At 39.4% G+C, this 14,058-nt stretch overlaps 1 protein-coding gene across 18 annotated transcripts in view; it reads left to right on the plus strand.

Annotated features, from left to right (window-relative positions):
• UTRN (utrophin) overlaps positions 1–14,058 on the plus strand; it is a 498,468-nt gene that overhangs the window by 374,817 nt on the left and 109,593 nt on the right. For all 18 annotated transcript variants that reach the window (XM_025866206.2, XM_025866193.2, XM_025866194.2 and 15 more), the window contains one exon: positions 9,360–9,489. In XM_025866206.2, coding sequence (XP_025721991.1) covers positions 9,360–9,489 — 130 coding nt within the window. The remainder of the gene's footprint in view (positions 1–9,359; positions 9,490–14,058) is intronic.

The following is a 14,058-nucleotide window of genomic DNA, read 5'->3' on the forward strand; positions in this document are numbered from 1 at the left end:
GCAACAGGGAGCTCTTGGAGGGCTTGAAGCAAGAGAGCCAAAGGATCTGCTTTATTTATAATTTTAATATTGTGGTCTAGAAAATTTTAGGAAAAGTGCATCTCAGAGAACTTTGGCACTTGATATACAGACAATTTGGATGATGCTTTAGAGTAAAGAGAGGAGACAATTGTTACTTAAAGAAGAGGGGCTGACACTGAAATTTAGTTCACACCCACGTGTGTGCTTTTTTTCTCCTCTTGTCTCCCCTTGGTCTCAGGGCAGTGTGGCAAGCTGCTATTTAGGACAGATGGGGATGTCAGAGATTCCTCTCCTCCCTCGAGGTTTTCTCAGGCCTTGTTTTCACATCAGGTGATTTGCAGGGTCCTGCCCATGTCAGTGCTCCAGGAGTAACTGATCATACTGCTCTTTGCTTGGCAGCAACTCAGCCCCTGCAGTGAGCCAATGCCATGTTCATGATGAAGATGAACAGCCGATTGACTTGAGAGACTTTCAGACTTAACCCATCCCAGTCATTTCTTTATGCAGACCATCCCTGACTTGATGGTAGACTTACAGTTTTTCAACTTTATGATGGTGCAAAAGCCATAGGAATTCAGTAGGAACTGTACTTCGAATTTTGAACTTGGATCTTTTCCTGGGCTAGCATTATGCAGGATGTCCCCTCTCGTGATGCTGGGCAGGGGCAGCCAGTTCCCAGACCACCACACACTCATGAGGGTCAGTGACTGATCCTATTGACAACCATTCTGTCTCCATGCGATCATTCTGCTTTTCACTTTCAGTACAGCGTTTAATAAATTACATGCACTGTCCAACTTTATTCTAAAATAGGCTTTGTGTTAGATGATTTTGCCCAGTTGTCAGCTAATGTAAGTGTTCTGAGCACATTTAAGGTAGGCTTAGCTAACCTATGATGTTTGGTAGGTTAGGTGTGTTCAGTGCATTTTTGACTTATGGTATTTTCAGCTTACAGTGGGGTTTATGGGGTTGTAACCCCATAGTAAGTGAAGGAAGATCTATACCTTCTTACCCTTAATCCCCTGTCCTTCCCAGTGATAGCAGGTGGGGAGAAGTGTTCCTAGACATTGCAGGAGGATCATTGAGAGTCTCTCTTTAGGCATTTAAAATTGAATAAGGAGCAATTTACTCTGCTGCCTGACACTCATACCAGTAAGCTGCCAAACAGTACCCTGAGTCTGAAAGGGGGCAGAGAAGTGACAGGAAAGGTGGGCTCTGCAAGTGGGGTTTGGGGCTTGGAGAAATTCTGTTGAGCATGAAAACACTGAGATTTTTGCTAGTTAAGTTCTGATATTTGAATCAGTTTTTCACTAATCTGATATTCCAGAGCTTCCTTTAGTTTAAATGAGATGCAGAAGCTGCTTAACGGAAAACAATGAGAGACTAGATTACTTTACCTGCTTATTCTGTTTCCTTGAATTGCTTTTCCCTTAATTACCTTTACTCTAATTCCAGTTTCTTTTTCAACACAAGGTTGCTTGTGCCCCCTCCACCTCCCTCCACCTTCTCTCTATTTCCTCAGTGTCCTGTTTGTTCTTCTCTCGAAGATTGGTGGCACTTAACACATTGTGACCAGCATTCTCTTCCCTTTAGACTGTAAGTTCCCTGAGGATTGGGATCGTGGCCCATTCATTACCATCTCCTCTTGTGCTTGGCATATTTCCTTCAGATTATATGAATTTACTATGTTTTAAATTTTTTATTTTGGTGGAAATCTTTGTTGGAAAATTCTGTAATATACCCTCACGCCACCTTAGGATGAGAGAGACGTTGAACATTTTCTTATGGCCATGGGACAATCATTTTGCTTTCCATTTATTATTCTTGACTTCTGAGGTATCCGAGACCATATTTCCTGATATTAAAAACTTCAGAGCATGCAACGTTTAAAATAAAGTTTCAATTTTAGTTTTTGAAATTATTTTGTTTCTCCCTCCTTGTTACAACTGATCCGGTCTACTGCTTATAGGGTGAAGCTTGATTTCACATGTGCTTGCCGCGGGGGCAGGGGGCGGGGCGGAGCGGAGAGTGAGGTCTTTGAACTGTCTGTCAGAATGGAAAATGCATAAGCTTTGCAGTAAGGTTGTCACACAGAGCCTTCTTAGGTCAATGGCCAGGCCTTGAGTCAGTAAGGTAGCTAGATGTCTGCTGTATAAAGAAGTATGTGGTTACTTTCAACCACAAAGACTTCCTTCCTTCTAACTTTCACAATTCGAAACATTTTTACAGAAGCAGTCACCCTCATCCTCTTTGTTTACCCAGCTCTGACAGTGCCAGCCTGCTAAGCCAGGCAAGCACTCCCCTCAGGACCTTTGTATTTGCCATTCTCCCAGCCTGGATTGCTCTTTCGCCAGATATTCTTATGGTTGGCTTCCTCACTTCCTTCAGCTCTTTCTTCAGACATCACCGTCTTTGAGATGCCTTCCGTGACTACTTCTATAAAATAGTACCAATCCCCATGCCTCCGCCAGCCTTTCCTTTCCCCTTTATCCTGTGTGGTAGGTTGTTATAATAATGAATCATGATTCTCTGTATCTCAGCCCCTATGCGGAGGATCATTGCTCTTCCCCTCACCCAGAAATACACTGTATTTGTCCATTCTTTTGAATCTGTGCTGGGCCTTGTGACTTGCTTTAAATAATAGAATGTGGCAGAAGTGCAAATTCTGGAGTGGTACTGACGTGGTGACTCTCAGCTATATGTGACCGCTTGTATTTAAATTAAATTAATTACAACTAGATAAAATTTAAAATCCAGTTCTTTAGTTCAATTAGTCATATTTCAAGTACCAAATGTTGCAAGCCACCTGTTCTTACCATACTAGACAACATGGTTTTAGAGCATTTTTATCTGTGCAGGAAGTTCTGTTGGACAGAGCTGTTCTAGAGTCTATGTCTTAAGAAATCTTGCAGCTTTCACTCTACTCTTTGGGAACACTAATTACCAGGCTTCAGAGAAGCCCAGTCCAGCCTACAGGGCATTTAGAGTCTATATAGAGGGAAACTGTGGTATTCCAGCCAGTAGCTCACAATATTTTCTAGACACGTGAATGAACCCATCTTGGACTTGCAATCCCAGTTAAATGACAGGTGGAGTAATCTCTGGTGGCAGAGGAGATGAGTAACTGGCCGATCCAAAAAATCTTGAATAGTAAGTTGTCATTGTTTTAAGCCAGTACGTTTCAGATGGATTTGATACACAATAGTAATAACAGATTCACCCTTCAATCTAATGACTCCAGTAGTTTTGGGAAACTATGCTATATGCAGTTACCTCATGGGTTAGGATGTGTAAAAAAGAGGGAAGATGAGCCCATACCACACCTCTCAGTGAAATCTGTTACTTGTTTATCTAGGGAGAAAAACAAGATTTTTGCTATTAATTCAACAATAATCAACAGTAAAGTAAAAGGCTTAGTATTGACTAGCTGATAATTAGTTAATAGGAAAGAGTGCCTGGCTAGCTCAGTGGGTGGAGCATATGACTCTTGATCTCGGTGTTATAAATTTAAGCCCCATGTTGGGTGTAGATATTACTTAAAAATAAAATCTTCTAAAAAATACTTCTGATAATTAGATGATAGGAGAAAGCTAACTCTGCCTCAAAAAATTAATTTCCTTTTTTTAAATTTTATATTATGTTATGTGAGTCACCATACAGTACATCATTAGTTTTTGATGTAGTGTTCCATGATTCATTGTTTTCTTTTTAAAGATTTTATTTATTTATTTGATAGAGACAGACACAGCGAGAGAGGGAACACAAGCAGGGGGAGTGGGAGAGGGAGAAGCAGGCTTCCCGCAGAGCAGGGAGCCAGATGCAGGGCTCGATCCCAGGACCCTGGGACCATGACCTGAGCCCAAGGCAGACGCTTAAAGACCAAGCCACCCAGGCACCCCTCATTGTTTTCGTATAACACCCAGTGCTCCATGCAATACATGCTGTCAATAATTTGCAAAGAATATAGTTCAAATAACCCAGAGCTAACTGGAATCCAATAATTTAGGATATCCAGTTTAGGGTAATCACGTGTGGGAGACTTTGTTATATTTTGCTCCTCCCTATTTTGGTATCCTACCTAGTATTTAATCTGAAAGCATTCCTTCTTTTATTCCTTATTCCCTAAGCATTTATTGAGTACTTTCTATATATGTCTAGGCAAACACTGAAGAGAATTTCGAATGATTAAGATGTGAGCCTTTATCCTAGAAAAACTGACAATATAATGGAGGGGACAGATGCATGATCACAGTATATTAGGATGAGCTATGCTAGAGAAATAGGAAGTGCTCTGGAAACTGAGGGGGTATATACTGAACATACAGAATGAGCTACTCCTTTGCGGATGGGTGGGGTTAGAAGTTAGACATAATCAGATTACCTTGGGAACTTTTTTGGGAGAACAAACAGAATTATTATTTTATTTTAATACTAACTTTATTGAGATATTATTCACACAGCATAAAATTCAAGTGAACAGTTCGGTAGCCGTTAGTATATTCACAGACTTACACAGCCATCATCACTATACTATCTAGATTTAGAACATTATCCCAAAAAGAAAACCCACACCCATGAGTTGTCACTCCCCCATTTTTCCCCCAACCATCCAGCCCTAAGCAACCACTGTTCTACCATGTGTCTCTATACCCTTATCCCTTTGGGCATTTCATATTAATGGGCTTCTGTGTCTGGCTTCTTTCACTTAGCATAACATTTTCAAAGTTCCTCCGTGTTGTAGCATGGATCATAGTATTTCATTCAGTTTTACTGCTGAATAAGACTTTCATTTTATGGATATACAACATTTTGTTTATCTGTTCACCAGTTGATGTTTGGGTTGTGTCCATATTTTGGCGATTAATGAATAATATTGATATGAACATTCATATATAAGTTTTTATGTAGACATATACTTGCAGTTCTCTTGGGTATGTACCTACAAGTGGAATTGCTGGGTTATGTGGTAACTCTATGTTTAACGTTTTAAGAAACTGCCGAATTGTTTTTCAGAGTGGCTACACCATTTTATCATTCCACCAGCAGTATAAAAGTTTCCAACTTTTTCACATCGTTGCCAATACTTGTTATTGCCTGAGAACAGAATTGTTTTGAATGAAAATATAAAGTCATTAAAATAGAAAAATTCCTATTAGATTATGTTATACTCACTTTAGGCAGCCCATGTATAAGTCATGTGATATTAGAACCTAAAGCTGAATGCCACTTTGTAGCTCTGTATACAAAACAACTCTGTTAGGGTCTAATTATCTTATCATTAATGTTCACCAGGTGGTTAGGAAATGCTGGTTTTCTTTTATGTCTAATTGAGAGGTAAAGGGTGGTGAAATGATTATGTGTATAATACTGTTGAAAGTTAAACCCCATTTCTGACACGCAGTTAAATGTAATTGAAATAGGACAAATTGAATAATAAAATTAAATTTACAAAATATCATATGAACAGGTATTATTAAATGTATGCTCTTCTCTAGAATATTTGGGTGGTGAGTTGGCATTAGGGCTTGAGCCCCACCTGCCCACACTCTCCTCTTCTACTTCCCTCTCTTGGCATATTGAAGTTCATCAGACATTCCCCTGCCAACGCCCTATGCAGAGAGATTGTTTTAAAAAGTGCTGAGGTTTCATGTGGTTAGGAAGGAAAATAGATTCTCCAGTCCTGTGGGGCATTCTCAGACTCAGATTTGTTTTTCATGAATCTGGGAGACCTGACAATGGTACTGTAAATAAAACAGGAATGTGAATTGGACAGTCATAGCCCCCTACTATCTTGTCCAGCTCTTCAGTGGCTTCCCAGTGCCCATTATTGGTTGTGTCATGCTCTGTTAGGACATCATACAGTGGTTTTTGTGACCTGATATCTGCTCGGCTCTTCACTAAACGTTTATAGTTCCCTAAGTGCGCACACGGTCATAGTCCCTTATTCTTCTGCTAGTTCTTAGTTTCCTCTTTTGGAAATACTCTTCTCTCTCTACAAGACTCCATTTAGACACCACCTCCATGAGGAAGCATTTCCGAGCCCCCTAGCTCTACCGGGTCCCAAAGCGCTGATGTTGGGTGCCTCGTTTACCACAGTGAAAAGCAAAAAGCAAACAAACAAAAAAACCCCAGGAAATGTCCTTGGCCTTGTAGAGCTTATCTTTTATCTGAGGGAAACAGATGAAAAAAAAAAAAAAAGATGAGAAACAATAACCATAATAACTAAATACCTACTTTGCCTAGTGGAAGGTGATGGGAAATGTAGCGGATGGGAGAGGTGGAATTCTACATTAAATAGTATGGGTGGGTGGGCCTCATTGAGAAGGCCTCTTGGGAGGAGGAATATGCCAAGTGGATATCTGGGGAAAGAAGCCTTCCAGGCAGAGTAAACAGCCAGCCAGTGAAATCTCCCATCACAAGAGCATTTGGGTTAAATTGGTAAAATTCCAGCCATCAAGGAAGTTGACTGGCTAGTGTTCCCAAGTGTCCTTTCTGTAGACAAATATATATTTCCATTTGGATGTTTGAAGTTCTAAAAATAGTTTGTTTTTTTAAGATTTTATTTAGTTATTTGACAGAGAGAGACACAGCTAGAGAGGGAACACAAGCAGGGGGAGTGGGAGAGGGAGAAGCAGGCTTCCCGCTGAGCAGGAAGCCCAATGCGGGGCTGGATCCCAGGACCCTGGGATCATGACCTGAGCCGAAGGCAGACGCTTAATGGCTGAGCCACCCAGGCACCCTGTCTAAAAGTAGTTTTAACAAAAATCTCTCCAATGCTATTTCTGTTCCCCAGCCCCCTAGCCAATGCACATTTTGCGGACTCATAATAATCCAGAACTCCCAGTTGGGCACTACTGTACACCTAAATCATATGGATCCTGTTATTTTCTTTCTCCACCATGAGATCAGGATTCACCCTCTGTGAAATATATGCCCCGTAATCATTGTGTGTTTCCAGAGGACCAGTACTGCTTCTGTGCTCCCTTCTCTAAGTCACATTCCTTTATTCTCTATCTTCTCTCAGTTTTTAATTTCCTTCCCCATCATCACCTAGATGGTGTTTCCACCAGGTTTCCCTTTTGTGCCAAGTCTGTAAATACTGCCCGTGAATCCTCATCCTATTTGATCAACCAGAAGGAGGAGGTGTTCTTCGGATTCCTTCACTTTTCTTTTAGCAGCTTGCGTTAAATAGGTTCATGTCTGGGACTTCACTTTCAAAAAGAAGAAACCTAGCGCAGCCCTTGCACATTATTTTAAGAATCTTTACCTCTCCCACATTTACTGGTTAGATTTGGGTTTGGGGGGAATAAATACTCTGGGTCACTAAAATTTTTATAAATCTGCTATATTACCCAGTTTTTCACTGCTGGCTTTTAAGCAACATGCTCTTTCGTATCATTATTTTATATTTTATATTTCCAGGTGCTTTGGGAAGTATATACTAGGAGTATTTTCATCAATCTAGAGCTTCTTGCTGTAACAACACAATAATCTAAATTTAAAGAATAGGCTCAAGACCTGGAAATGTGTGTATATATTTCTGGATTAAAATGTATTTCCCTGTTTCTCTTATGTCTCTTTCTGTTTCCACGTATCAGAAACTTTAAATGTCAGAAGATCATCTTATTTGTCTTGAATGTCACACCTTGGGACTTCTTCACAAGCCACATTTCTCAATAGAGATGGTGAAGCTTTTGTCACATAGTCATTTGATGCTCACAGGTGCTAACTGATGTGGGGATTTACTGATTTGTGCTTGCTTCACAATCTGGTTATGTGGATGCTATAAATTTATCCATGGATTTTAGAGAATGGTGCTTTTTTGCTATTGTTCACTTTATCCTTTTAAATTTTTTGTCAAGATAATAATTGTAAATAGTCAAATTGTACTTACAGTGCTTATTGCAAAAACCAACGTTCTGTTCTGTCATTCATCTCCCCTCACCCTTCCCCACTAGCAATGTTCTCTTTTAAACTCATTACCGGTGGGGTACCTAGGTAGCTCAGTTGGTTGAGCATCTCACTTGATTTTGGCTCAGGTCATGATTTCGGGGTCCTGGGATGGAGCCCCGTGGCCTCGTGTTCAGCAGAGAGTCTGCTGGAGATTCTCTCTCTCCCTCTGCACCTCCCCTGACCTGCTCACTCACACTCTCTGTCTCTCTAAAATAAATAAATAAAATCTTTACAAAAAAATAGAACAAATTCATTACTGGTGTTTTTCTGGTGTTTAGCTCTGGTTTTCACATCAGATGATGATTCTGGTGTTTCTAGATTTTTTTTTCTTTTATTTACCGGGGATGAGGATTTAGCCCTGTCATCCCAACATAGTTATGCCAAATGCTATTTGAAAAAAATAGTTGTGTTCAGAAACAAAAATTGTGTTGATTCTAAAATAGTACTAGAATACAATATTTTAGAAAACAATAACCAGAGTTTTCATAATGCATTATCAGGTAACTGTACCTCAGCAAAATATTAGAGCCAGGAGGTGTTTATGTGTATAATTTTAAGAGGATAACAGTAATATTAGCAACAATTTTGGTTTCACTCCAGCATTCAAATAGCACATGAGAAAATCTTCATTTCCTCTTACCTTGCAATAGTCAGTGAGTGAGCTTTGTTTTTAAACTCTAGTCAGAGTCTTAATCACCAAACATTTTATGGGAGCAGAGGTGAAAATTTAACCCTACTTAAAAGAACAAAAGTACTAAAGGCAGACTGTTCTGAGAATCATAAATTTGCATGAAAAACCTCACAAGGGAAAAATCGTAATTGCCTCAGCATGAGAGATGGAACGTATTTGAAGATAATTGGAGACTGTCTTTTATGTGTTCTCTTTGGTTTAGTTTTGATTTCATGTACTTTAATTTGTATCCATCTCTTAGTTTTTTTCCTTAATATATTCTAAAGAATGTAAAACACTTCTGAGGATCTCATTACTACTTGTGAAATTGCCTGCTTCTGTACTATTGGATGTAATTTTTTTTGTCAGTCTCATAAGAGAAAGGTATCTTTGAACAGGCTATTCTATTTTAGTAATCTGACAGGAGTGATAACCCTAAAAGCACAGTTTGTGTAAGCTCAAATATACTATAACAATTTCCCTTAGGTGAATATTGTAAAGATTTTTGTTTTGCATCTTTAAGTCCTATCATCTTTTTGCTTTTATTCATGTTTCATCATTCATATGTGTAAAGTTTATATTTTCACTTCCGACTTTGCTTAAATGGTTATTAGTCATTCCCTTGACAACTATGGTCCAGAGTCTAATTGAAGATGTTTCATCACTTGGTGAACACAGGAGTTTACAAATTCAACTTTTGCTTCTCTTTGCAAAGGCCCTGAGACGAGAGTTAAAGGAAAAGGAGCATTCTGTTCTAAATGCCATAGACCAAGCTCGAGTTTTCCTGGCTGATCAGCCAATTGAGGCCCCTGAAGAACCAAGAAGAAATCTACAATCAAAAACAGGTGAGATTGGTTTCTTTCGTACGTCATAAAAACACATGTGAGAGGAACAGAATACCAAAATCAAGTAGGAAATTTCCTTACGGTATTTTAGGATCTAATATTAAAATTTTTCTTCGGAGTGTTAGTTTAATCAAATATGTCATTATTTAATAAATATCTAGGTTTTTACATTAAAAATGAGATGACTGTATACATCAATATCCTTGTTTTAAAGGAAATTAACTGCAGACAAATAGATTTAGTAAAAGGCATACTGTAACTAAAAGTAATTTCTTTGAGAAAGAAAAATTTGTATTTCTTATATTCAAACAAATTACATGATAAATGATTGCAACCAAAGGAGTGGTTTTTAAAATACAATATACATAAGTATATAAATAATCAAAGTTTTTTTAAGCTTCTGTTTTTTTCAGATTGCTTTTTAAAATAAGGCACTAAAGTAAAACACCTTTCTTTTACAAGCAGACAACAGAATTTATTTAATTGAAAATTAACCTATTCGTGTACTATTTATGTACTTTGGCTGAAAAGAAACAGAAACTACCTTCCTAGCAAATAGCAGTAAATCACACAGTAAATTTAAGAGATGAATTTGGGGCCAACATAGATCTTTATTATGATTTTTCACTGTTGGCAATAAAGGCATTCTGATGCATTTTTAAAAACAAACATGCCATTCCAAATATTTTCTCATCATTCACTTCACATAGTGAAGGCAGACCTGAAAGACTGCCTCATGCTGTGTCCAGCAGCATAATTCATGAGCATTTATTACTTGTAAGGAAAGTACAGTTGAAAAATGCTTTCTTTGTAGCTGAAACTGAAGCAGACATTTGGACAAGTAGCCATTTTCCTTCTCAGCCTTTGTCAGAGTAGCCTTACTTCAATCTGAATAAATTTCCTGTCAAGATCATGATCTTAACCCTCTAAGCCTAGCTTTATATGTGTGTCTGTGTACATACACAACACACACACAGCATATTTATTATCTTTTCTAGCATTCATGTTTGTTTTCTGCTGGTAGCATCATCGTCTTTCCAGTCAGCCTACTGGCGACTTAAGTCATCAGTGGGCTTCTACCTTTCAACAAACCTCACAGTCTGCAAATCCCTCGTAATTGATTTTCTTGGCTTTGAAGTAGTCTTCCTTCTGAGGATTCTGTTATATATGTATTATACATATACACACACACATTCTTGCACACAGCGTACACACACACACACACACACACACACACACACACGTAGTAGGTGCTTACTGCACAGTGGCTGAATGAATGCGTGCATGAGCTGAGCACCTGTGGGGATGCTTGGGCAGTGAGCGGGTTCAGGGAGGAGGGAAGACCACACTAGGACAAGATCATCACAGCAGCAGGGAGGAGCAAAGTGGCTGTGTGCCCAGGCAGGAGGCGGGAATGAGGGGCTTGTACGTGCTGTCTGGTTCAGATTGCAGAGGACCTGGAAAGTCAGAACATTTCAACTCAATACACCAAGAAAGAATGCACTGTGACAGTTGTTGTTGTTAAGCTCGGAAGAAAAATAAGTTCACTTGTCTCACCTGACACAATTTAAAGTCCACCTTAAATCTGCGTTCCTTGGCTTCTTGCTTCCCCAGTACTTTCCAGAGAACAGAGGCAACATTTTTATAATAAGCTACTTCATCACAGTAAAAAAGTATTATTATATCATCAAAGCTTCACTTTGCTATAAATTTTCTTCTTGGTGGCTAGTCAGTTTAAGGGGTATGATAATATTGCTTTTTTGCATTCTTATTTTGCTGTTACATTTGGTATGTTTCTAAGCCCCATTTCAAATACTATTTTGGGGGGCAAGAAAAAAAGTCATCAATTTAACTTTATGATTTTCTTGGTTTTTGGTTTTTTATGATTAGCAATTTTTATACTTTCCTCCTTTCCTGATACTGCTTTCTGCAGTACTGGCTGATTTTACCTGCTGTTAAAGGTAAATGAAAGAAAATTATCCATAATAGCTTTTATACTTTGTTGTTTACCATGAATTATGTAGAGCTGCTATCAGAAATCGAGAGCATTTGAACATTAGTTGTCTTGTGTGATGCAACGTGAAGTACTCACTGTTGGAGGGGAGAGGGCAGGGAGAAATGACATAATGGTTTTTTTATTCATTTTAATAAGCAGCTATTTATTGAGTGTGCTGTGTACTGTGCATAGGGGCACAGCAAAATGGATCCATCTCTTTACTTTTAAGTAACTATTTCAGAAAGTACTTCTCTGCATGACTTTCTAAATGACTTTTTTCTTCCAGCTCTTTTTTTCTCATTTTTTTCTATTGTCAGTTATCTTACAGTGGTGTGTGTGTGTGGGGGGGGGCAACCTGTGGCGTTTTACTTTATTGCTGAGTATTACAGGTATGAATTGCTCTCAGGAATCTGTTGACAAATGCTATTAAAAAGAAGCAAATTAATTTTTCGACCCAGTGATAAGTTGCTGACAAAGAAATCTCATCAGGTATGCTCTGCTAGATATTTCCCCTTTTCTCCAGTTTTATTGAGATATAATTGACATATAACATTGTAGAGGTATAAGGTATACAACATAATGATTTGATGTATGTATAGATTGCAAACCGATTACCACAATAAGTCTAGTTAATATCCATCACCACCCACAGTTACAAATTATATTTCCTTGTGATGAGAACTTTTAAGATCTAGTCCCTTACCATCTTTCAAGTATGTATATTTTGAATATTTAAAAATCACTACTAATATTACTGCCTTACTTTAAGCCCTTGCTATTTTTTGTTAGGACTATTGTTAGTCTTTCTTAATTGGTATCTCTGCCTCGACATAGACACTACAGTGATAAATCTGAAACTCAGAACTGGCATTTGCTTCCCTGGTTTAAAAACCACTGGTAGCCCCTGGAAGGGCATGCGAGCTCCTTCCCCTGGCACACAAGGCTGCAGTTTTGTGGGTGGCAGTTTTCCTGGGTGGCAGCATCTCATCTCTCTCTCTGCCCCAAACTGATGTCCATCTGACACCCAACTGCTAGTGATGTTCTGCAGGTAATGGTCTTCCTTACCTTTAGCCTGTTGCCCCCCATCCTGGTTTTTCCTGCCTGCGGGTCTGTCTTGCCTGGTTTCCAACTCCTTCCTTGTTTGCCCACCCAGTTCCTGCTCAGCCTGTCCCTGTCAGTGAGGGCTCACTGTCTTCCCGGCTGCCTTCCTCTCTCAGCTCTCCTCCATGCTTCCCCATCATCTCTCCGACTGCGTTCCCGAGATCTGTGTCCGGAGCTCAGCCCTTCCCTTCCTTAGTGACCTTTCTCACTTATTCAGAAGCTGAAAGAGTGTGTAAAATTATCTGAGCAGCCAAATAGATATTATACAGCAAATACAGTGAAGATCCTACTCTTACTCCTGGAAAAGCCACTCTCTCAGAGGTATTAACTCTTACCTTAGACACTGTTGTAACTAGTTTAACTTGTGTCCCAGTGAATGGTGGGTATGTGGCAAAATGGAAATGACAGGGCAGGGAGAAGGGTGACAGTGAGCAATGGCTGCTGACTGTCTGACAGCAAGGAGGAGAAAGAAATTCTAGAGGGGATATATGAGACTTCTAGAATAAAACAAAACAGAGTAGTCTTTGAGGCCTTTTACAATAAAAGAAAAACCTGAAGCTATGAATTATGGTTTGTTTATTTTTGAAGACAATATAAATCAGTTAAGAGAAGGCATAGGAATTTGTACTACGTTTTAGTATATTTCCTTTTAAAATGGCAACCATAAAAATCTAGGGCTCAGTACGTAAGGTGTTAGCTGGAACGCTAACTCCTCAGAATAACCCATTCCACCTATAAATGGTTCTTAAGTCAATATAATTTTTAATTGAACTGAAATCATCTGAATAATTATAGATACTTTACAGAGTTCACAACTTTGTCAGTAGCCCCCTTCTCTGGATGGAGCCACATGGAACTGTTTAATTTGATTTAATCTGCATCATGTCACTATATTAATTTTCTTTTTAGCACAACTGAATTGTTTTTCATTTGATTTTAATCACCTGGTTTATATCTATGAAGAGGTAGAATGATAAAGGAGTACATCTTTCATCATCCTTTGTATTGTTCTTTGTACTTCTAAAACCACTCTCATATTCTCCTAACTATCCCAATGAGTCAGGCAGATAAAACAGTATGCCTTTTTCTTTCTCTCCATCCCTCCCTCCATCCCTCCCTCCCTCCTTCCTTCCTTCCATCCTTCCTTCCTTCCTTCCTTCCTTCCTTCCTTCCTTCCTTCCTTCCTTCCTTCCCTCCCTCCCTCCCTCCCTCCTTCCTCCCTCCCCTCCATCCCTCCCTCCCTCCTTCCTTCCTTCCTTCCTTCCTTCCTTCCCTCCTTCCTTCCCTCCCTCCCTCCCTCCCTCCTTCCTCCCTCCCCTCCATCCCTCCCTCCTTCCTTCCCTCCTTCCTTCCTTCCTTCCTTCCCTCCTTCCTTCCTTCCTTCCTTCCTTCCTCCCCTCCATCCCTCCCTCCCTCCTTCCTTCCTTCCTTCCTTCCTTCCTTCCTTCCTTCCTTCCTTCCCTCCCTCCCTA

Source organism: Callorhinus ursinus, unplaced genomic scaffold (genome assembly GCF_003265705.2).
Source record: "Callorhinus ursinus isolate GAN/ISIS: 27379988/994484 unplaced genomic scaffold, GSC_fseal_2.0 scaffold6, whole genome shotgun sequence".
In the NCBI taxonomy this organism is placed as follows: Eukaryota; Metazoa; Chordata; class Mammalia; order Carnivora; family Otariidae; genus Callorhinus; species Callorhinus ursinus.